This window comes from Acanthochromis polyacanthus, chromosome 19 (genome assembly GCF_021347895.1).
Source record: "Acanthochromis polyacanthus isolate Apoly-LR-REF ecotype Palm Island chromosome 19, KAUST_Apoly_ChrSc, whole genome shotgun sequence".
NCBI lineage: Eukaryota > Metazoa > Chordata > Actinopteri > Pomacentridae > Acanthochromis > Acanthochromis polyacanthus.
Window position 1 is genome coordinate 21,077,627 of NC_067131.1, and position 25,710 is coordinate 21,103,336.

Consider the following 25,710-nt stretch of genomic DNA (forward strand, 5'->3'; position numbering starts at 1 on the left):
CTCTGATACTGATATAACATCACATGTAAGGGGACTGGCATCAATATCATAACCAAAAACACACTTGCCATGTCTAATGCACACACATACCATAGCAGTGGCAAAAAACACCTTACCTCCAACTGGGGCTCCAGGCATGAGGAGGGTTCTGTTCTGATGTTTACAGAGTCTCTGGTTATATCAGCAGTGGGTGAGTCCATAGGACCTTCCCTTTCCTGCTCCATGTCCCCTCCTCCAATGGACCTCCAGGGGGAACCTCCAGAACTCGACCTGTCCAAGCCCAGTGCCAGAGGGTTGAGCTGGGGTGACCTGGCTGCCATGTCCCCTCCGTCCATCTGGAGCTCCAGTTCTAACTCTGCTTCCAGCTCTGCCTCTTCCTTGGCTTCCTTGTTGCTCTCCTCCAGGTGTTTCATCAGGACTGCAATGACCACATTGACCAGAACAAATTGAGCGGTCAAGACGAAGGAGACAAAGTAGATGGGAGAAACCACAGTGTTGTAGCAGGTAGTGGTCCCGGTTGCACAGTCCCTCAATGTGTCCTGGAAGAAAACATGAAAACTCTACATGAGCATATCGACAAAAGCTTGAGCAGCACTTAAGCAGTATTCAGTCAAGATAGGAGAAATATTTTAATTTACTTACCTTGATTATACATGCATGCATGTGTAGTCGTAAAAATGAGTATGATTAATCAATCATACTCATTTTGTGATAACGTTTATCACTTTTCATCAAACAACACAATCTGGGCAAAATTTTAAAACTTTACTCAACCCATTGAGCTCTCAGCTATTTTCAAGACAATTCCGCTACCTTTACTTTTAAGCTTTTATATTGATCATTATGAGAGCTGGCGTACATACTGTGTTATTAGTCTGGGCAAAGGGTGTAAAACTGATTTTAATTCAGTGGCCACATTCAACCCAATTTGATCTCAAGCAGGCCGGACCAGTAAAATCAGAGCATAGTAATCGATAACTTTAAATTTTTCCTTTGTTTTAGTGCAAAACAGGACACTATCAGTCAAAGGTTTAGACATACCTTCTCATTCAATGCTTTTTATTGTTTATTTTTTTCTACAGTTTTAGATATATACTCAAGATTAACATTTTTTATTTACAACATAATTCCATATATATTCTTTTATAGTTTTGATGTCTTCAGTCGTTTTCTACAACGTACAAAATAATTAAATAAAAAACATTGAATGAAAAGATGTATTCAAACTTTTGACAAGTAGTTTAGGCTCTGAAAATATTCAAATTTAAGGAATTTTTTTTTACAAAACATTATGAACAACCTGAAATTTCTTAAGCAAAATACATTTAATTTCAACAACATTATACCTCAGTTTATCATTTACACATTACAACTTAGATCACAGTGGATCTATAAAGACACAAAACATTTAGTCACAGTCATCACGAACTCAGTGATACATTATTGTACTTTATGATCAAAATGACAAAAGTCAGACAAAAAAACAAAGCAACAAAAACAAGACAAACTATTACAAAAATGAGACACAAAATGACAAAAGAACAATGAGCAATATAGTATTGTACTTTATGATCAAAACAACTTGTCAAGGTCTAGAAATTAGTTTAAATTTATAGTTTTAGAAATTTACAATTTGCAGTTAATGACTTCTCTGTAATTTTTACACTTTACAAAGCCTTCCAGCTGGCCGGATTAGACTCTCTGGTGGACTGGTTTTGGCCTGTGGGCCGCATGTTTGACACATTTTCACACATTTTCAGATCAAATGTTGAAAGATCAGGATAGTTGCAGTTTTCTTTGGTATTACCCTTTACGTCAAGGAAATTTTGTTTTCTGAATTGTGAAATTATGTTTTATAGAATTGTGTTACATGTGTAGAGATGGGTGCAAGACCTATAATTAGATTTGATGTAGATACAAAATTATTTTTTTATTATGACACTTCATTGCATAAACAAGCAACTACAACTATTGGAAATGTGAAGTAGTGCAGTTTTTTGATCACTGCAACAAATACTCGGAGAGGAACTCAACTAAATGTGGACCCAACGTGTCTGTCCAGACCAAATACCTCTTTAGTTATAATTAGTAAATGAAACCAACACCAAACTAAACTGAGGTAGTGAACATGGCTGCTGCGTTAGCATACTGATGCTGACAATGTAAATAAGCCAAGATAAAATAAGAACTAAAGGAGCTTAATTGTTTAGTACTTGGAAAAACAAAAGCTACAAATCTAGAGCAAATATTCCACTCTGGGTTTTTTTGAAACTAATTAATTTCTGCATTTCTTCTGGATAGTATCAGCATGGCACAAAAGGCCAGGGAGGTGGTAGGTGAAGTCATGACCTCCACACTGTTATTTTCTTCCTCACTACATAAAGGTCACACCACTAATGCAGGCACTGCATTTACATTAGATTAAGTGCAAATCATTCAATTTATCTTGTGATTTTAATATGATTTGCAGGGAAACTGACTGTCAGCACTGATTAATAAATGAATAAATGTGAAGTGTGTGTGTGAGTTTTGGAGCTGCAGTGTGAGTTTCACCTTCATTATGCCGTTCCAGTTGTCTCCGGTGGCAACTCTGAAGAGCAGCAGAAATGCCATTCCAAAGTTCCTAAATGTAGCATATCGCCCCAGACCCTCACACTGGTGGACCTCATCGCAAACTGTGGAGATGACAAGAAGCAGGCAGGACATAAAGGGGGAGGAATAGCCAAAAGAGAGCTAAAAAGGAGACATGAAATTCGATAGATAGCAACTTCCGTAGCTTTTCCCAGGGCTCTGCGGTGAGAGGATAATTACTGTGACACTACGAGACACAATTAGTGAGATCAATATGGTATTTCAACAAAGGATCCTAGAAAGCAATTAACATCATATAGATTAAACCCACTGAGGGAAGAATTAAACACTCAGTGCATAGCCATGCACTGAGTGCATGACCTGCGCAGGGTGTTCGAGTGAGAGTCTTTACTGTCTCAAGTGTCTGTTTGCAAAGTGCATGTGCTCTTACTTATGTCACCAAACAGCTCCACTCCCAATGCTGCAAATATAAAGAAGAGGAGCATGAAGAGGAGACCCAGATTGCCCACCTGCAGAGAGACAAATAGAGGACAGAGGGATTAGTCAGAGGAGAGAAATCACAGGCAAAATAAACCAATATGGAAGGACAACACACAGCTCATTCTCGGGAAAAAATAAATGGAGGGTCATGATGAAGACCTCAGGGGAGAGTATAGAAGTTTGTTGGGGGTGGGCACATTCAGGGCATGAGACTGCTTTGGTGGGCACTCATAACATTTTAGTTAACCATTTTATTTAACACAAAATTTTTATTTTTTGTGACTCAATAATAATATTCTATTTCAAAGGCCACCCGCATCATTCCACAGGTACCTCAATGCACCTGGATCCACAATCTCTCTCTGTTCTTAGCAAAGACGTGCCATTCTCTCAGAGAATTAAACAACTTCCTTACATCTTTATTGGAATTGACAAATTTTATTGCAGAAATGGTCCTTGTCTGTTTTTTGGAGTTTGGCTCTGCTCGATAACACCAGTTAATAGTGTGGGATTCAAAGCAATATTTAAAATGGAAACTGCATCAGAGGAATACTCATCAGAATCATCATTCTGCCACAGATGATGATGATTACATGTCTGAGATTCGATCCCGCCTTTACCACACATATGTTAATGGAAATATTTATTAAATCTGTGGGTTGCTTTTTATTTAGTAGTAATGTATACAAAATACCATTCAAAGTTTGGGGTCACCCTCATTTAATCCTTTAAAATTAGACACACAAAAGCAAAAATGGTAGAAATGAAGTTAATAGCACATCTGTCTGCTGTAATGTAAGCTGCACACATTAGCATGTCCGGCATCCAGACTCTGCACAGTAGTGACTGGGGTTGGTGTTTAGCTGTTCCTCCTGCCCACAGACTATATATAAAGATAGTTGTCGCCTGTTGGTTTTGAAGCCACAAGCTTGGCATTTTTCCATCGCCATCTTGCTATTTTGAAAGCAGACAAAACTAGTGCACGGTTGATCTAACTGAGGACACATATGTTTGGACACTTCCGTCACAATTTAGTGACACTCTAAAACATAATGCCATGTATCGTCTAATTTATGCTAAATGGGGTCATATCTACAAAATGAACATCACACTGTCTTGAAAACGACTTCAAAGAAGTAATTTAGATCGTAAACTTGTTAATAAAATATTTGCTGAGCAAAAAATCAAGTCAGAAGCAAGAGTCTGCTGCAGGTTTCTTCCTGTTAAAGGGGAGATACTTTCATCCTGGGTCATTCCGTGTGGTTTCACCAGATGGTGGTTACCACACCATTTTCAAATTAGTCCTAAATTTGCATGTCACTAGATAGTTACAAAAGTACTTTCTACCCAAAATTGTAGGCCTGTAGCTCAAATAGTTTCTGAGTTGTGGGGGTCTGAAATATTCAGAATTTGGGCAATAAAAAGCTTCGCCAGGGTTTTTTTTTTTTTTCATCTTTAAGTAGTTTATTCTCAGCCTCTAGACATACCAGAGAGCTGTGAGTTGGTAAACAAGGCCTCTGCATGTAGCCAGTGCCCCACAAACATCCCCAGGTGTTTCCCTACACTGTGCAGGCCATGGGGGCTTGCTAAAAATGCTAAAAATGAAGAAAAACCTACTCGCGAGTAGGTTTTATTTTTGTTGTTATTTTTAAATACCTTCAAAAAGTGTAATGCCCTTTTTGTGTCACAAGGTTTAGTTTAGAGCCATACCTGTAGATATCATGATATGTTGACACCCATTTGGAATGCATACATGTAATTATAACATACACATACAAATTACATGTACTAACTTGAATTCAGGGAGCTCTGTAGTAGTTCATGGTTGATTAATTTAAAAATAACAACAATAATGTTGAATTTTACAGTATCAGTGCAGTGGGATTTAACATGTTAAATCTAATTGTACAATGTCATGTTACAAGCAAACATGACACATAATATTTTGCTACCTACAAACAAAATAAACTATACCTAAGTTAGAACTTAGGTATAGGCTATTTTAACAACTAACATTTCAAAAAGAACAAAACATGCATAATACTACCATTGGAATGACTACTAATACTTGTATCCCAATTTAAAGTACTGAAAAGCAAAAAACGATTTTGACATTACCCATGCCATTTTGAGTAAGAATATCTCAGTAACTACAAATATAACCCTGCTGCTTTTTTGTACAGTGATAGAAGACAGATGGAACTGTCTTGTAGAAAAATTTCGGGTCTCTGGTGCCACCAAAAATAGTCATTAAAAATTTCATCCAAATTTGGTAGCTCATATTTTCCAAACTGAGGTGCTTAGAAAGCTCCAGTTTGCTAAGTTATCACACAAGCTCGTGTAGAATGGAACCCAGGGGTGTTAGAACACTTCTGTACAGTATTTCTAGTACTTTTAAGGTCCCAAACCCCACTCGCAAGTAGGTTTTTCTTAATTTTTAGCATTTTTAGCAAGCCCCCATGGCCTGCACAGTGTAGGGAAACACCTGGGGATGTTTGTGGGGCACTAGCTACACGCAGAGGCCTTGTTTACCAACTCACAGCTCTCTGGTATGTCTAGAGACTGAGAATTAACCACTTAAAGATGCAAAAAACCATGGCGAAGCTTTTTATAGCCCAAATTCTGAAAACTTCAGACCCCCACAACTCAGAAACTATTTGAGCTATTACAATTTTGCGTAGAAAGTACTTTTGTGACTATCTAATGGCATGCAAATTTAAGACGAATTTGAAAATGGTGCAGCAACACCCTCAAGGAATATCTGGTCATTTCACCTGGAATGACCCTCCTCACTGTTAGCAAATAGCTTGTTCAAAGGGAGAAGTTTCAATTCCTTGGGTTTTGTTTCGTGATTTTGGAAGGTCTTCACCGAATGACATGAAGTGCCATGAGATGACATATGTAGTAAGTTGCAACTATATAGTATAAAACTCATTTGAGCAGAACTGAATTAAACTAGGGCTGCACAGTAGCTTGGTGGTTAGCACTTTCGCCTTGCAGCTAGAAGATCCCCGGTTTGGGTCCTGGCCTTCCTGGGATCCTTCTGTGGAGTTTGCGAGTTCTCCCTGTGCATGCGTGAGTTTTCTCCGCGTACTCTGGATTCCTTCCACAGTCCAAAAACATGCTAAGGTTAACTGATAACTTTAAATTGTCTGCAGGTGTGAGTGTGATTGTGTCTTTATATGTAGCCCTGTGATAGACTGCTTGTCAGGGGTGTCCCCTGCCTTCACCCTAAGTCAGATGGGATAGACTCCAGTGTCTCCATGATCCTAATGAGGATTAAACGGTGTATAGATAATGGATGGATTGATGAATTGAACCAGAAGGCTCGGCCCCTGTTGACTTTTTGAAAGAATGCAGGTTTAAGTCCCTTCTTTACTGGCTTCACTTGTCAAACTTCAAAACTACATAAACTTTTATAGTCAATGTATTCTTCTTTCTGACCCCCAATACTTAAGTCAGATGCAATCCAAGCCAAAGGCATATATGCCGAGCTAGCTATATACTCGTCAATTTTAAATTGAAAACTATTAAAGATCCAAGATAATCAGAAGTGAATGAGAGGTCTGTGTTCACATTTGGAAATTAAATTAGCACGTCTCAATCGTATAGTGAATTTGCAGACTCTAGTTGCAAATGATGCCCATTTCCACCTCACTTTCGCACAGTCTGAAGAAGTGGTGACATATTGTCCATTTTTAAATACATTCCATGACACACAGCAGCAAAGATAGAAGCAAAGCACAAAGGGGTGCTGCTGATTATGGACAAACACGAAAGGGATAATAAGGATTTACAGCTTTGATACAGAGGCGGGTTTAGGTAAAAAAAAAAAAAAAAGCTTTAGGGTCTGCTCCTGTCATTGCTATTCAGCATGAAGCAATCTGCTCACACCCCCACCACCCCCTATATCATTATATTTAACATGAACATTTATGACGAGCTAGGGTGGAAATGAATCTGGACTTATTCTCTGTGTCGCTCGGAATGAAATCATCAGAGGTGGTACCAAAGAATGCTGAGAACATACAGCATTGTATTTTATTTTTCACTAAATCCAAACTACGGAAGAAGTTGCTCTAATTTACCAACTCCATCATCCACCCACCACTGTACATAACAAAACCTCAAGCTACATTCACATCCCAATCTCTAGAGCTGAGTGAAAAAAAAACTCATGGGAAAAGACGACACCCTGAAACAGAAGAATATGTAGCAAAAACAAAATGCTTCTGGGGTGTATTTTTAGGGACAGCTCCTGTGGGACTTGTTAGGATGTGAAATCCATGGAGAAAAACATAGATGAGGAAGGAAAGAGAATTGAGTGGCGGATGTTGTTTAGCAGTGTTGACTGTTTACCTGAGGCAGGGCTTGCATAACAGTGTCCAGCAAAGCTCTCATCCCCACTGCCATCTTCAAGAGCTTCAATACTGTGGGGACACAAGTTTACAAACACAGCAAATGAAAGATTGCCTCACCAATATTAAGATTTTTCAGTCTTACAGAACAGAACAGAACAGAACAGAACAGGGCCTGGTGCCATCCTGTCTTTTCCTCACAGTCTAATTATTCTCGGCTAGCATAGTCACAGATTTTAAACAACATTTTGCTTTCAGATGGCATGATTGAGGTTGCAGCCTCATGATTTTTGAAGATCACTGATATGGAGACGAGGTACCAATGGAGGTACCAATGCACCTCCATTGGTACCTTTTCCTTGACACGGAAAAGTAGAGATAGACACAAAATACTGAAGGAACACCGCAAGAAAAGAACCCTCATTTGTCCTGGGTGAGTAAAGTGTAATTGCGAAAAACATGGCCAAACAAACCAGCTGAAAGACTAGAGAAACACCTCTGTAGTTGGTCACTGAAGCTTTGCTAACAACACAATCTGAAATCTACATCAAGAATGGAAACCCTGTGAAATTTTTTTTTCACGAATGTGTGCATGTTGTCTCGGCCACTGCAGGTGGTCGGCATGAATGAGATGATCTGCACCGGTACATCTGCAGCTCATCTCGTCATGATGCACGATAAAGACCGGCGCTGCAGTGAAGGCAGCGTCAGATCAACCTGTCTGCTGTCATCTCGTCACAGGGTGACACCTTACTGCCGGAGCAGCCTGACTAATCTTATCTTCATTGCAAAAACAGCTTCGCTTCCAAAAATAAGGACATTTCTAAGTTAACCCCATACTTTTGAACGGTATGGTGTATATAAAACTAAATTGAATACTTTGTTCCTTGAAATTCTTCCCCATTTTCAGGAACACAACGTGCTTTATATTCTAGCATAAAATATATATGTATTTACATATGAATCTAATGGTTCATTGACAATCCCATACTGCGCTCATATCTTTCCATGGAAGCAGTTCAGTCCACTTGTAAATAATATGAATCACCAAAGTAGGGTAAGTGACTGGTCATATAGAAAACACTTGCAGATTCCATGAAATGAGCAATTTGACTTCATGGAAAACTGCTGCCTTTTTCAGAGACTGTGCCAAATCATTAACCAGCTCATTCATATCATATAGAAGTTCCTGTAATAATCAGCTTTCCCCTTAATAGCATTCAAGTCAACATCGAAGTTCTAATTATAACTTGGAAACACAGATGCCTCACATCTGCCAATGCTCATTGTTCAAGGTAATTAAACCCGATTACAAATACTTCTGATGTAAAGTGAATGTAGCAGCATGGAGCACGAGTGGGTGTCCAACCAGTGGGCCTTCACACAAGATATTTCAACAGCCACAGTATGAAAAGCACCAGTGAAAATGATCAAATTAATGAAAAGTGAATCCCATTTAAGCTGGTTCAGATTGAAGGCCTTGGAACACAATGACAATGTGAGTCTGCCATTGTGCTTTTTTGTAATGCCTTCTTTAAAAACGGCTTATAGCATCACAATAATCCCACTTTTCTGTGCATAGCTAACAGTAAATTGGTCCGACACACCCAGGTGACTACACCAGTTTTCTAGCGAAACCTCCTCTCTGAGTTATCTGTGTACAGATGGAGCTTGATTGACATCTCTTTTACTCTGTTCTTTTTCATTTTGTTATACCTTTGTTCAGCATGTGACCACAGTCTGTTCTCCACTGATATATAATGTGCAAAAGATACAACTCTAAGAGTCGATGCTTTGTAGTGAATCTGAAAAGCTGACTCCTAACATATTTAATGGAGTATGGAGTTTAACACTGTCCTCGCAGAAAACATGTTACTGGATCCTAGATTAAAGAAGCTTGCCTTCAGTGACAACAGAGCTGTTGATGAGACACTTCAGAGAATAAGAGCAGCAGCAGCAGCCTGACACCTCCACCATTAGAGGACAAAGTGGAGGAGGAATCTCAAACTTCTGCTGTGTGGAGGCTCTTTGATGGAAGAGCTACAGGAGATGCTGCAAGGAGAAATCCTACAGCTGATGTGGTAATGGAGGATCATATGTAGAGGAACCCCTCATCCAACCAGCAGACGACCCACTGAGCTGGAGGCAGGACAAGGCCTCAGTCTGCCCCACCTGGTGAAGGTGATGGAGGAGAGACAACTTCTTCCATCTGAGAGAATCTTCTCAAAAACACGGCAGATATTCACTGAAAGAAGAAATGGTATCAGCCCATCCGAGCTCGGGCTTCTGATTTTTCTGAATGTCAACCTACACTGAGGACATTTATACTGTTTGAATACTGAGTTTGGTTCTGTTTCTGTTCTGGTTCTGTGGGTTCATGTGCAGAGTTTTGTTCATTTGTTTTTGTGCAAAAAATTCACAGCTGGCCTCCAGCCCAGCTGCCAGAGGGTCCTCATCTCATCCACCGCCGCCAGCCTCCAGCCCGGCCGCCAGAGGGTCCTCGCCTCATTAGCCGCCGCTTTCGCTGCCGGCCTCCAGAGTGGTTTCGCTGCCGGCCTCCAGAGTGGTTTCGCTGCAGTCTCCGGCGGTCCCCAGAGCGATTTCCTCTTGGGACATATTTTGTTTTTTGGTTTTGGACTTACCAGTGACTTTGTTTTTCTTTTGAGGTTGTTGGACTGGCTTGGGACGCTGTTTTTGTTTTTGTTTTGGACTTTTGTGTGCCTTAGGGGCCCAAGACTGATATGGACTCATTGTTTTTTCGCCCTCCATCCTGACCCCCTCCACCCACCTGTCTCATGGTGTCTCGTCTCTGGACTCTAGTTTGCTCTTGCGTTAGTCATTTGTTCTCCTTAAGTAAGTACCTCTTTAGTCTTGCTGTTTTGCCTCTGTCTAGTTTTTTGTCCACTCCAGTCTCGCTTTCAGTTTGTAAAGGTTTTTTGATTTTGTTAATAAATTCTTTTAACTATGCCCAGTGTTCTGTCTGTGATGTCTGCGCCTGGGTTCTCCACACCCCCCCATTCCTAACACAAAATGAGTCAATTATAAGACTTCTCATAAAAACACTGAATGAAAAAGTGTTTGTCAAAACACAAATGATTCATATTTGCCTGGTTAGGCTAAATATGAGGCTACAAGCAATAATAAATTGGGAGCCGAAAAGTCCGGCTTTTCTTTGGAAGCCGTGCCAAAAGCTCTCTGTAAAGTGCCGAACTTCCATCACTACTGTCCTCTTTGTCGCTCATCTCTCAACTGGTTTTTGAAGGCAGAGCGGCGATGCAATTCAGCGACGTCATTGGCTGAGTAGCGTCACGTGGGATGCCTGAACTCGTACATAATTGGTCTGTGCGTTTCTGAGCTGACAGACCAATGATAAACACCGGAAAGCTGCACCGGTAAAATAGAAGCGACCTGTCAAATTTACACCCGTATAGACGGCGTCTGGGTCCAGATCCGGACCGTGGTCGGCCTTTAGTGAGTCCTGTTCTCAGCCAGACACCTTCCCCCGTCCCAGCCAGCTTCACCGCTTCCTGACACAGAGAAGACGAATTTATGAACGGGAAAGCGAACGTTATGTCAAAAAACATACTGATACATATGTTTGCGCATTTTTAAGTGGTTATATGGAAATTCAGGACCTTTTCTAGTGGGTATAAGGCATATACAGTGCCTTGTGAAAGTATTCGGCCCCCTTGAACTTTTCAACCTTTCGCCACATTTCAGGCTTCAAACATAAAGATATAAAATTTTAAATTTTTGTCAAGAATCAACAACAAGTGGGACACAATCGTGAAGTGGAACAAAATTTATTGGATATTTTAAACTTTTTTAACAAATAAAAACCTGAAAAGTGGGGCGTGCAATATTATTCGGCCCCCTTGCATTAATACCTTGTAGCGCCACCTTTTGCTGCAATTACAGCTGCAAGTTGCTTGGGGTATATCTCTATCAGTTTTGCACATCGAGAGACTGAAATTCTTGCCCATTCTTCCTTGCAAAAGAGCTCGAGCTCAGTGAGGTTGGATGGATAGCGTTTGTGAACAGCTGTCTTTAGCTTTTGAATTGGCCGTTAGACCTGATGAATCTTTAGAATTCTTCACTCCTATATGTCTCTCTGAACTAATTTCAACAGTTTCTACAGCCAAACCATCAACATGTCTTTTAGATCCTATCCCAACTAGACTCTTCAAGGAGATTTTACCTTTACCTTTAATTAATTCTTCAATGTTAGATCTGATTAATCTCTCTCTAGTAACAGGCTATGTACCACAGGCTTTTAAGGTTGCTGTCATCAAACCTTTGCTTAAAAAGCCCACTTTAGATCCAGATGTGTTAGCTAACTATAGACCAATATCCAACCTACCATTTCTCTCTAAAATTCTGGAAAGAACAGTTGCAAATCAATTATGTGAACACTTACAAAGGAATAATTTGTTTGAAATGTTTCAGTCAGGCTTTAGAGTGCATCATAGCACAGAAACAGCTCTGGTGAAAGTTACTAATGACCTTCTCATAGCATCAGATAATGGACTAGTCTCTATACTTGTTTTGTTAGATCTTAGTGCAGCGTTTGACACAATCGACCACAAAATTTTATTACAGCGTCTAGAACATTCAATTGGCATTAAAGGGACAGCACTGGACTGGTTTAAATCCTACTTATCAGATAGGTTCCAGTTTGTGCATGTCAACAATAACTCTTCTGAGCATACTAAAGTTAATCATGGAGTTCCTCAGGGTTCTGTCTTAGGACCGATACTTTTCACATTATACATGCTTCCTTAAGGCAATATTATTAGGAAGCATTGTATTAACTTCCATTGTTATGCAGATGACACACAATTGTATTTATCTATGAAGCCAGATGAAACTGATCAGTTAGCTAGACTGCAAGATTGTCTTAAGCACATTAAAACCTGGATGACTTTTAACTTCCGACTGCTAAATTCAGACAAAACTGAAGTCATTGTATTTGGCCCCAAACATCTTAGAAACTCACTTTCAAAGCAAACAGTTACTCTGGATGGCATCACGTTGGCCTCCAGTACTACTGTGAGGAATCTTGGAGTTATTTTTGACCAGGACATGTCCTTTAACTCGCACATAAAGCAAGTCTGTAGGACTTCCTTTTTTCACCTGCGTAATATTGTAAAAATCAGGAACATTCTGTCTCAGAGTGATGCAGAGAAATTAGTTCATGCTTTTGTTACTTCCAGGCTTGACTATTGTAATTCCATATTATCGGGTTGTCCAAATAGCTCTCTCAAACATCTACAGTTGATCCAAAACGCTGCTGCGAGAGTACTGACAGGAGTTAGCAAAAGAGATCATATTTCCCCTATACTTGCTTCTCTTCACTGGCTTCCTGTTAAATCCAGAATAGATTTTAAAATCCTTCTTCTGACATATAAAGCTCTTAATAACCAATCTCCATCATATCTTAAAGATCTGATAGTACCTTATTATCCTAGTAGAACTCTTCGCTCTCAAACTGCAGGCTTACTTGCTGTTCCTAGAATTTCTAAAAGCAGAATGGGAGGCAGAGCCTTCAGTTATCAGACGCCTCTCCTGTGGAACCTGCTCCCAGTTTGGGTTCGGGAGGCAGACACCCTCTCTATTTTTAAGACCAGGCTTAAAACGTTCCTTTTTGACAAATCTTATAGTTAGGGCTGACTGGGTGACCCACAGGGGTTCGGCTTGTGTCTTCATTGCACAGCTGACTCCCTCTTGGATGTCCCTTCGTTCTGCCTCTAGTCATGCTGCTATAGGCCTATAGGCTGCTGGGGGACTTTTCTTGACGCACTGAGCCCTTCTCTATCTACCTTTACATTTAATATGTATACCGTTATTGCAGTACATTCACTCTGTTTCCCCCTGTGTTATTTCTCCGAGTGTCCCTGGTCCCAGAGCTGGATGCTTCAGATCTGCGGTTGATGTTCCACCAGCTGGTCCAGTCTCCATCATGTCCACTGTGGGATGCTGCTGCTGACCTTCCTCCAGCCCTCCGCTTCCAACTCCCCCTTTCCACCAGTCAGCTCTGCATCGCCTTCACTATGCTTGTTATGCTAACTTACATACTGTTTGAATTTTACTGCTAGTTATATATGGAGTATGTTTAATGTCAGAGCCGTACATCATCAGAGTAAACTATGAGTCAGTTTTCAATGTTAGCTTATACCTTGTCTGTGTCACATATCCTGTCATACATGTATCCAAATGTGTGTTGTGTTTTCCTTGCTTTCCCACCCCTCCCTCTTCTCCCATCCTTCCCCCTTGCCCTCCTCTGTCCCTCTCAACCCGCCCGGCCAGCAGGCAGATGGGTCCCCCCTATATAGAGCCGGGTTCTGCTCAAGGTTTCTTCCCTGTTAAAAGGGTGTTTTTCCTTGCCACTGTCGCCTTTGGGCTTGCTCTGGGGGTCAGGCATATGGGTTCTGTAAAGCGTCTTGAGACGATTTGACTGTAATTGACGCTATATAAATAAAATTGAATTGAATTGAATTGAATTCAGCTCTGCCCACAGATTCTCGATTGGATTCAGGTCTGGACTTTGACTTGGCCATTCTAACACCTGGATATGTTTATTTGTGAACCATTCCATTGTAGATTTGGCTTTATGTTTTGGATCATTGTCCTGTTGGAAGATAAATCTCCGTCCCAGTCTCAGGTCTTTTGCAGACTCCAACAGGTTTTCTTCCAGAATGCTCCTGTATTTGGCTCCACTCATCTTCCCATCAATTTTAACCATCTTCCCTGTCCCTGCTGAAGAAAAGCAGGCCCAAACCATGAGGCTGCCACCACCATGTTTGACAGTGGGGATGGTGTGTTCAGGGTGATGAGCTGTGTTGCTTTAATGCCAAACATATCGTTTTGCATTGTGGCCAGAAAGTTCGATTTTGGTTTCATCTGACCAGAGCACCTTCTTCCACATGTTTGGTGTGTCTCCCAGGTGGCTTGTGGCAAACTTTAAACAAGACTTTTTATGGATATCTTTGAGAAATGGCTTTCTTCTTGCCACTCTTCCATAAAGGCCAGATTTGTGCAGTGTACGACTGATTGTTGTCCTATGGACAGACTCTCCCACCTCAGCTGTAGATCTCTGCAGTTCATCCAGAGTGATCATGGGCCTCTTGGCTGCATCTCTGATCAGTCTTCTCCTTGTTCCAGGTGAAAGTTTAGAGGGACGGCCGGGTCTTGGTAGATTTGCAGTGGTCTGATACTCCTTCCATTTCAATATGATTGCTTGCACAGTGCTCCTTGAGATGTTTAAAGCTTGGGAAATCTTTTTGTATCCAAATCCGGCTTTAAGCTTCTCCACAACAGTATCTCGGACCTGCCTGGTGTGTTCCTTGGTCTTCATGATGCTCTCTGCACTTTAAACAGAACCCTGAGACTATCACAGAGCAGGTGCATTTATACGGAGACTTGATTACACACAGGTGGATTCTATTTATCATCATCAGACATTTATGACAACATTGGATCATTCAGAGATCCTCACTGAACTTCTGGAGTGAGTTTGCTGCACTGAAAGTAAAGGGGCCGAATAATGTTGCACACCCCACTTTTCAGTTTTTTATTTGTTAAAAAAGTATAAAATATGCAATAAATTTCATTCCACTTCACGATTGTGTCCCAATTGTTGTTGATTCTTGACAAAAAATTAAAATTTTATATCTTTATGTTTGAAACCTGAAATATGGCGAAAGGTTGAAAAGTTCAAGGGGGCCGAATACTTTCACAAGGCACTGTACCTGCGTGTTTACACCCCTGGGTATACGTATCTTTGCGCATTTTTAAGTGGGTATACAGAAATTTGGAAAATTTATAGTGGGCATATGGCGTATACCTGCGTATCACGTAGACTACACCACTGGGTGTGATTAAGATTCAGATATGAAAATAATATCAAACCCGTCGTTGCAGTAGTTTTTCCAGTTGTAGCACATCCGTTTGAAATACATTCTGAGTGGCACGAAATATCCTCCGCTTGAAATACATTGGTTTGAATTTCATTGTATGCAGCACGAAAAACATGAGGAAATCGTGTTGGTGTGCACGAAACCATAGATTAATTTACGTGAGACCGGGCTGCAATATTGGACACCACTTGATTAAAATTTAAAGTTACTGATGAGGGAAAGCAACACACTTGTTTGCTTGTTAGCTCATCTATAAGGACTAAGGACTATAACGTCACACAGTTCACTTTAAAAAATGCATCTCTGACTCATCTCATAACTGTCTTCGAGTAGTGCTATTCTGTTTAGCACTTTACAAGCAGTCAAACAGAAGCGAATAATGAAATACAGCTAATAAGACAGCATTGCTAAAAGGGCTTGTGTTGAAGTTAATCAAATCTTAAACTCTGTCCAGCATTTGCAGTGGTTAACTCTGCCTGTGTGTGTGTGGATCCAGCGTTTCTACTGGAATAAATTGATTTAGCTATAAAATTTCACCTTCTCGAATCTTGGTGTAATCTTCTTAGTTATTATCCTTGTTGATTCATAAAGTTTTATGACATCACATAAATGCAAGCATAGCCCCATTTATTTATTTTTTACAGATTTTCTTTAGTAATGTGTTTTTAACTTGTGAACTAAATATAGAAGTCAAGGTACAGTGGGTACGGAAAATATTCAGACCCCTTGAAATTTTTCACTCTCTGTGTCATTGCAGCCATTTGCCAAAATCAAAAAAGTTCATTTTATTTCTCATTAATGTACACTCAGCACCCCATCTTAATCCGTGTATGGTTCGCTCATTCGTTTTTCCGTTTCAAAATAAAATGAGAAAAAACAAATAATCGGTTTATTTTTTGTTTTTTCATTTTAAAATGAAATTCGAAAAACGAAAAGCAGAGAAAGAAAAAAACGCTTCGTTTTTACAAATTTTAAGGTTTAAACGAACAAAAAAAGTATTTTCCCATTTAGAAGCTGCCGGCAGAACCGGAAGTCAAAGGGAGAATTCGTGGCGACTTGACTTCACTTCTCTGTGAAACTCCGCACCACGTACTGTGAAAACAAGACATGTTTGTCTTATTTAGAGCGAGTCGACGCATCACTCTGAGAACTCATGATCACAGTGTGAACAAAATTGCTTTAATGGTCCAAGTAAGTATTTTTACGTATTAAAATGTCAAGAACTCTGGCGATTCCGACCGCTGTTGCAGTTTAACTGACGATCAAGTTAGCTCGTGATAGTTTCCGTCTACAGATGTTTCGTTGCAGGTTTGTCCCGACCAGACCTGGTTGTGCGTCAAATAAACACACTAGACAAAGAAAACTTCCCCGAAAAACATCGGCATCATTAGCCTACCTAATAAAGTCTATATCCATGTAAACATCACCTATAGACGGTAAAAAGAAATGTCTCTAATTTTATTTCTGGATTCCATTGTTTCCTCTCACCATTCATAAAAATACGTGTTTTTTATTTCACCAGTACATTTCCTTGTAATGTCTGTAGGTGATATTTACATGGATATTGACTTTATTCAGCAGTGATGCCGACGTTTATCGGCGAGCTCTTCTTTATCTCGTATCTTAATTTCACACACAGCCAGGTCTGGTCTGGTCAAATCTGCTACGAAACATCTGGAGACTGAAACTATCACCAGTTAAACTGGAACAGCAGCACCAATAGATGACAAAAACTTTCATCCATACGTCGGGCCTGTCTGTAAAACACACAAAAGTGAAACATAACTTTCTACAGTTAATAAAGTATGGCACTGAAATTAACATATGTCGTTAATATGGAACAAATGACAGCTCTCTCAAAATCTGCAGCTGGCACATGACTGCGTCTTAAATTGTTCTCCATGCAGAACCTCCTGATAATAATATAATATAATATAATATAATCTCTTTAATATAGAGCAATGTGAACTCCATGATTTCTGAGTGGGTTTTGTCACTCTCAAAGAGAATAAAATTGGAAAAGTTCCATGAAAGCCATTCTAGATGTGTTCACTATCCGGACCAGCTCTTAACAGTTTTTCCTCAGCGACTTCCGGTGTTGCAACAAACTAAAACAACAGCCGTATTTTGTATTTCGGGTTAAAAAGCTAGAGCAAAAGTCCAACACTGGTTTTTCCATTAGTTAAATAATACGTTTCTACATTTAGGTTTTAAAAACTGAAAAACAAAAAAACAACGTGGTTTACTGGTTTTTTAGATTTTATTTTGAAACAGAAAAACAAATGAGCGAACCATACACGGATTCATCTTGACAGGAAAAAACAAATGTAGAAATTTTTGCAAATTTATTAAAAAGAAAAACTGAAATATCACATGGTCATAAGTATTCAGACCCTTTGCAGCACATTCATATTTAACTCACATGCTGTCCATTTCTTCTGATCCTCCTTGAGATGGTTCTGCTCCTTTATTGGAGTCCAGCTGTGTTTAATTAAACTGATTGGACTTGATTAGGAAAGGCACACACCTGTCTATATAAGACCTTACTGCTCACAGTGCATGTCAGAGCAAATGAGAATCATGAGTTCGAAGGAACTGCCCAAGGAGCTCAGAGACAGAATTGTGGCAAGGCACAGATCTGGCCAAGGTTACAAAATAATTTCTGCAGCACTCAAGGTTCCTAAGAGCACAGTGGCCTCCATAATCCTCAAATGGAAGAAGTTTGGGACCACCACAACTCTTCCTAGACCTGGCCGTCCGGCCAAACTGAGCAATGGTAGGAGAAGAGCCTTGGTGAGAGAGGTAAAGAAGAACCCAAAGATCACTGTGGCTGAGCTCCAGAGATGCAGTCGGGAGATAGGAGAAAGTTCCACAAAGTCAACTATCGCTGCAGCCCTCCACCAGTCAGGGCTTTATAGCAGAGTGGCCCGATGGAAGCCTCTCCTCAGTGCAAGACACATGAAAGCCCGCATAGAGTTTGCCAAAAAACACATGAAGGACTCCCAGACTATGAGAAATAAGATTCTCTGGTCTGATGAGACCAAGAACTTTTTGGTGTTAATTCTAAGCGGTATGTGTGGAGAAAACCAGTCACTGCCCATCACCTGCCCAATACAATCCCTACAGTGAAACATGGTGGTGGGAGCATCATGTTGTGGGGGTGTTTTTCAGCTGCAGGGAAAGGACGACTGGTTGCAATTGAAGGAAAGATGAATGTGGCCAAGTACAGAGATATCCTGGAGGAAAACTTCTTCCAGAGTGCTCAGGACCTCAGACTGGGCTGAAGGTTCACCTTTCAACAGGACAATGACCCTAAGCACACAGCTAAAATAAGAAAGGAGTGGCTTCAGAACAACTCTGTGACCGTTCTTGACTGGCCCAGCCAGAGCCCTGACCTAAACCCAATTGAGCATCTCTGGAGAGACCTCAAAATGGCTGTCCATCAATGTTCACCATCCAACCTGACAGAACTGGAGAGGATCTGCAAGGAAGAATGGCAGAGGATCCCCAAATCCAGGTGTGAAAAACTTGTTGCGTCATTCCCAAGAAGACTCATGGCTGTGCTAGCTGAAAAGGATGCTTCTACTCAATACTGAGCACAGGGTCTGAATACTTATGAGCATGTGATATTTCAGTTTTTCTTTTTAATAAATTTGTAAAATTTCTACATTTCTGTTTTTTTTCTGTCAAGATGGGGAGCTGAGTGTACATTAATGAGAAATAAAATGAACTTTTTTGATTTTGGCAAATGGCTGCAATGACACAGAGAGTGAAAAATTTCAAGGGGTCTGAATACTTTCCGTACCCACTGTATATAGGATATGAAGTTTATCTCACTATTCTGAAATTTTCCAATATAGATTGTAATATTAGACACATCCTATAATTATGTATAAAGTGTTAATAATCCAGACAGTCACATTTTCTTACAAGACAGCATTAAATAGAATCCTTGTTAAAATGGGACTGTGGGAATTCTGAATGAGATAAATGTTTGGCTTTAAGTATTACATGTGTGGACATATTTAAGAGAAATGGATAAAGCTACTGCTTAGTAGTGGTGGGCGTATCGATCCAAATATTGATAATAGCGATATCAATGTTGGTATTGATATTGAATGATACCAGTTTAATGAGGGCAATACTTTTTAGTTTCTGTGCTGTATGTCTGCACTGCTGTGGATTCATCAAAGAGGCGACCCGGCTGGCTGTCAGAGCTCCTCCTGTCTGAGGAGCAGCACTTTGCTCCTCCCCTCTCTTGTGATTGGATGTTGTACCATCATGTGACTCAGCGGTGTCAGACAAACAAGCAACCAGACTCAGCAGCTCCATCATACATCATAGTGGTGGAAAGTAAACTTTAATTTCTTCCGTGGCTATGTCAGTCTGTTCGTTCTTCAACCAAAACTGATAAAGGAGGAGGCAGAGAGGGAGAAGTCCTACTGACACACCGGCTGATCAGACTGCAGGCAGGAAGATGCTGAATCGATGAACCAGTTTCAAAAGCTAGCACGGTAGCCGGGCTACAAAATTAAAAAATCATTAATCACAATTATGATTTTAGCTTCTATCCACTACAAGAAAACGACTGACTGTGGCCTTTAAAATTAAAAATCAACAACTGTGGACAAAATCAATCACTTTCATCTTTGACAGACATGAATGAGAACACTTCATCTCACTCTTTCAAAGTAATTTTTGCTCTCACACCTGTCTAAGCACTGCAGCCACTGAGCAGGATCTACCATAGCCTGCACTGTGAGGGGTTTAGGGAACATCTGTGATAAGAAAATGTTCAGCAAGTGAGGGGTTTCGCCTGTAACCAGGTAGAACCAGATAGGTATGACCAACTGACAATGTCTGTCGTACCATTGTTACTACTGAAAAAGTTAGTGTTGAGTATTGGTATCGGCAAGATTGCTCTGGGTTTGTTGTTTGTCCTTCGCAGGCGAAGATGACCTTGACTTCTTCATGATACATGAGGGGTGGCATGTGTGCGGAGATGGCTGATTAAGCCAATCATTGCACGGAAAGTCTGCAGTGGGGGCAAGGGATAAGTGGGGCTGAACCGTGTTGAGAGTTCAGACTATCTTGTATACGCTGCCGTCTCTGCACTATGCTAATGATGCGTCTCTGCTCAGCGTTGGACAAACTAGTATTTACAGTGGATCGCCAGACAGAGCGGTCCTCAGCTTTCTCATGCCATCGTGAATCTGCTGGACCATCGCAATTAACTTGCTGGGGCATCCAAACTTGGCCATGATCCTCTACAGCCCCTCACGGCAGACAGTGTCAAAGGCTTTTGTCAGGTCCACGAAGGTGGTGTACAGTCCGACGTTGTGCTCCTGACACGTAGTTGGCGGGCTGCGAAGATCATGTCCACAGTACTGCGTCCCGCACGAAATCCACACTGGCTCTTGGGGAGCAGATCGCGTTCCAAGTGTGCGTTGAGGCGGTTGAGCAGGATGCGGGCAAGGATCTTCCCGGCGGTATTTACTTCTATTAAATCTTGCAGAATTGCACACCACTACTGCTAAGAGGAGAATATGTATGCAATTTTTGGTTTTAACCACACGGCATCTGTTAGCTTGGACATGAGAAACAGCATTGACACTTTTCTTTGAATAATTATAAGGTTGTAGATGATTCATTTTCCATTGAAAGACATATGTCTGCTGCCAATGAAACTCTAAATATGTCAAACTGATTAGTAAAGCAGAGAGAGTGACAAACCTTTGAACTCTTCATTTATCAGCCTCAAATACAACAGCGGTTGAACCGTCTCACTTTGAAACCCATGATTATTCTTACACTTTCAAAGCAAAACAATCCACCATCTTCAATAAGTTCATGGTTCTGGCCTGATCTCTAGAGCTAATTGCTAATTCCACATTCTGAGCTAACAGGGAGGTTTTCTTGGAATAATGAACATTTTCCACCTGTTACTTTTTTTTTTTTTGCACAGTTAAAAGCACAAAAAGGGCATCATGAGCTTCTCACAATCTCCCAGTTATTAGACAGTTTTCCACTGTAGGAACCTATGAGCCATTTTAAGATGCCCCGTGTATTCATGCATGTTCCCACTGCAAGAACACCCATGTAGATCAAGTGAAATTCAGAAAAGACAAATGTGATGTTTTTCTGCCTTTTTTGAACTAGCAGTACAGCTAAATCAAATCTACATTCTGTCTGAATGGGAGATCACATTGATGCTGATAGAAATACTGGACCCATGCAAATTATAGTGTCAAATACACGGCCTGGACACATATATTACCAGAACAGCATCTGGGCCATCTCTGCTGTATGATAGTATATACTCCGACGCCCATAGCCTAATCCTTTATTACACCATTCAGTAACCAGACAAAACAGACAGCTTCCCTCTGCCTTTATTATCTCCTCTTTCACCCAGCTCTCCTCCTGTTTCCGTCACTCCAGCCTTCTCTTATCCTTATTACTTAGACAGTAATCAGCCCCAAGCACATGGACAGTATAGCTTTCCTCGTGATCGTCCTCGTTCCTGCTAAATCCAGCCTTTAACTCAACCTTCTTAATGCTCAACCCTCTCTACCCTTCCTTTCCAAGCATTATTCTCTCTCTAAATACAGTATCTGCTCTCTCTCACCCACCTACATATCTTTCCTCTCCATTGATTCCTTTATCATTCATTTCACCTCAACTTTTTTTTTCACTCTAACATCAGTTGCTTCTCTTCTTTCTGTCTTTGTAGAATCTAATTTGCAGGTCAGATGTTATTCATCTTGGCCCCCTCCAGTGATTTCTCTAGTGTTCTCTCTTTCCCCTCCCTCCATATGTAGCCCCAGCTTCTTCCAGCTTAATTCACTTACTGTCATAATGTGTCTTGGCTCTTCCCCCACCCTTGAATATCTTTCCTCACCTTGTTCCTCTCTCCCTGTATTTTTCTCATAATGCTGTGTTTGTCAGCTGACTGTGTTTCTCTGTGCCATCTGGTCAGCTCACACTCTGCCCGTACCCTGCTAAGCTCTGTCATGCAAAAATGAGAAAGAGGGGAGTCCCAGAGATGTGGTTGTTTTACAGAGCGTCTTAAAAGTGCAGCACCGTGAATGAGACAGCAGCCCGTTCATGTCTGACAGCGTGATGTATCAGTGGCAGGACGGGCAAAGGATAAGATACCTCGTGCGATCCTCAGGACTCTCATGATGCGGATGATGGTGGGGTTGATGGGCAGTGAAGCGTTGACCTCAATCTCCTCCAGAGTGATGCCCATGATGGACAGCAGCACAATGGCCAGATCCAGCTGGTTCCACCTACACACATACACACACACACTCATCAGTCCTTAACACCAACTTCGATCACTTCTTTGCACTGAAACCTCTGACAAATGGGACTGGCTGTGAAAACGGATCAAAACAAATCATCCATTTCTTCTTTGTGAGTCATTTCCTGCAGCACAGAAGTGTGAACTCGAGCCATATGACTGGGGCTTGAATCAGAATTAAGTCACAGATCTGACTGCACTTGACAAAATCAAGAACACTTGAAAGTCAATTTTGACTTCAAAGCAAATACCTTGTGACTTCTTTTGGACTTAAAAGTGCACAGAAGGTCCTACTCTAGAGAGATCATGATCAGCTAATGTCATTGTAGCTGACATGTTACAGTACAGTGAAGGGCCTGATGTGCTGGCTTGAAACATCTCGAAAAAGTTAAACATAAACTTTGGATTTAAGTGAATTTATCATGCACTTTTTTCAGATTTCCAAGGTTATTATTTGTGTGAGCTAATTACTTTAAAACTTTAACAATTGCTCTTCAATTTGCTCTTCTTCTGTTTAGTAAGCAGAAGAAGTGACATACCGCAAAGAATTAGATGGCCACTGTTTACTACAATATCTTTATCAGTTATCCTCCTGTCACATGGTGCTTAAAAAATCATCTGTATATAATGTAATCTGCACTGTGTCTTTCTCTTTTCTATTTATTTTTTGTGCTGACTTTATACTTTTTCTCTGGAGCTGCTGTAACGGTGAACTTTCCCCACTGTGGGATCAATAAAGTTGATCCTTATCCTTTGTGAATTAACAACAGAACACATATATGCAAAAACCCACACATAGCACTATCGTAACTCATATTATTCGTAACAAAAAATTATCATAAAACAAACAAAATAAAAATGAAATAAAAATCAGTAAGTAAATAACAGTTAAGTAATTAAATAAAAATATAAATGAGGAATTATAAATTAAGTAAGTAAATGATTTGAATCAAAATGGAACATATAAAATACAAGTCCATAAAAGTAAACTTCACTAAATACAGTGCCAGATAAGGAAATACATTATTTTAAGCAGGTCTTATGTTGCCCTGTGTCAACGTGGCCATGTATGGTTCCCAAAGTTTATTGAAGTCTTTTCCTTTGATCTTGGTTACATATGTCAATCGTTGTAATCCAATGCAACTCAGCAGTTCCTTTGTCCACATTCTCAGTGTAGGAGCGTCCATGCTTTTCCAACAGAGTGTAATGGCTCTCCTGGCATGCAGGAGTCCAAAGTCCAGCATTATTGTGTGTTGTGATGTTAATGGAAAGTCCTAAGGGTAAATTCCAAGTATGCGTAGTTTAGCACTTAGGGGTACATTGATTTGAAACGTTTCTGATAGACATTTTAGGACATCTTTCCAGAATTTTTTATTATGTTTACATTCCCATAAACAATGAAATAGAGTGCCTTTTTCATTTAAACATTTAGAATAAGTGCCCGGGATTTTAGCTGAGACAGCTAATTATTTCCTCCAGTTCTGATAATGGTGGTGAACGTATTGTTAGTTTATTACTTGATAACATGTAACTTTTTAACTGCAAGTATTTAAAAAAGTGTTTTTTTGGAAGTTGATATTTCTGACATAAGGCTTCAAAAGAAAGAAGAATCTCATCTTGATAAAGGTCCATTATTTTCTACACTTCTTTCTGTCATGGCCCCTCCCTCTCCTGTGCTGCGCTTGGCCTGACTACATGCAGCTGCACAGGAGCGCAGCTGCTCCAAATCAATAATCAGCAGAGTATAAAGCCTGGCTCTCCCCACTACGCCTTGCTGGGTCATTGCCTGCGGTTCCCCGTCGAGCGCACACCTCTATCTGGACACTGTCTCTCTCCCCTGGCCCTTGGATTTCCTCGCCTGCTCTGTCTTCCTTCCCTCACCCCCGGAACCATATCCATATTTGGGAAGTGTATAAAAAAGAGAGTTCCATTCTATTCGGTCAAATGCTTGGGAAGCATCTACTGATAACATTGCCACGTCAGCTGCATCACGCCTCTCATGGAGTATGTTCTAGACCCTTCTAATGTTATGGTATCCCTGTCTTTTTTGTATGAAGCCTTCTTGGTCATTTTTAATCAAATGAGAGAGATACTTCTCTAATCTTCTTTTGAATGCTTTGCAAAGTATTTTTGTGTCACATCCCATTAAGCTGATTGGCCGGTATAATGAGCATTCAGTCGGGGTTTTGTTTGGTTTTAATAAAACAGTTATTAAAGCTAATCTTGGTGTGTCTGGAAGGATCCCTTTATTAAAAGATTCTGTAAACACATCAAGAAGGGGTTTAACAAGTTGTCTTTGAAATGTTTTATAGAACTCTATTGGTAGTCCATCAGGACCTGGAGCTTTACCACTGTTGAGGTCTCCGATAGCTGCAGAGTTCTGTTACTGTTAATGGGCTATCCAGTTCATTTTTCTCTTCCTCTGTTATTTTCTGAAATTGTAATTGTTCAATGAATTGAGTTAGTTCTTCTTTTTCTGTATATTCTGATTTATACAGTGTCTCGTGGAAATTGTGAAAATTATTGCTTATCTCCTATGGCTCTGTAGTCAGGTTACCAGTTGTTGATTTTATACTGTTGATTGTTGTTTCTGCTTTTATTTTTTTTATTCTCCAAGCGATTAATTTACCTGCTTTTTCTCCTTGGTCATAATATGTCTGTTTAGTCCACATTAAACTTCTAGCTACTCTATCTGAAGACAGTCTATCATATTTAGCTCTCATGATTGACAAATTATGCAATTTTGCAGGATCAGAATTATTGTATATTTCGGTCTCATTTTTTTAAAATTTGATTTTTTAATGTTTGCAGTTCCTGGTTCAGCTGTTTGGTCTTGGAGCTTGTATAGTGGATAATTTCTCCCTTTATGTTGGCTTTGAATGCTTCCCACCTGGTGCACGCCGTGGTTTCATCTGTGTTTAGTTCAAAATAATTATCAATAATTACATATTTAACAAAAGTTGGATCTTTTAAAAATTTAACTTGTAATCTCCATCTTGAAAGCTGCTTAATCCTACCCAGATCGATCTCCATAGATGCCGTTGCGTGATCACTAATT

At 40.3% G+C, this 25,710-nt stretch overlaps 1 protein-coding gene across 1 annotated transcript in view; it reads right to left on the bottom strand.

Annotated features, from left to right (window-relative positions):
- cacna1g (calcium channel, voltage-dependent, T type, alpha 1G subunit) overlaps positions 1–25,710 on the bottom strand; it is a 695,215-nt gene that overhangs the window by 27,523 nt on the left and 641,982 nt on the right. Inside the window, 5 exon segments of the mRNA XM_051939241.1 lie at positions 117–539; positions 2,554–2,675; positions 3,023–3,101; positions 7,432–7,502; positions 22,505–22,638. Coding sequence (XP_051795201.1) covers positions 117–539; positions 2,554–2,675; positions 3,023–3,101; positions 7,432–7,502; positions 22,505–22,638 — 829 coding nt within the window.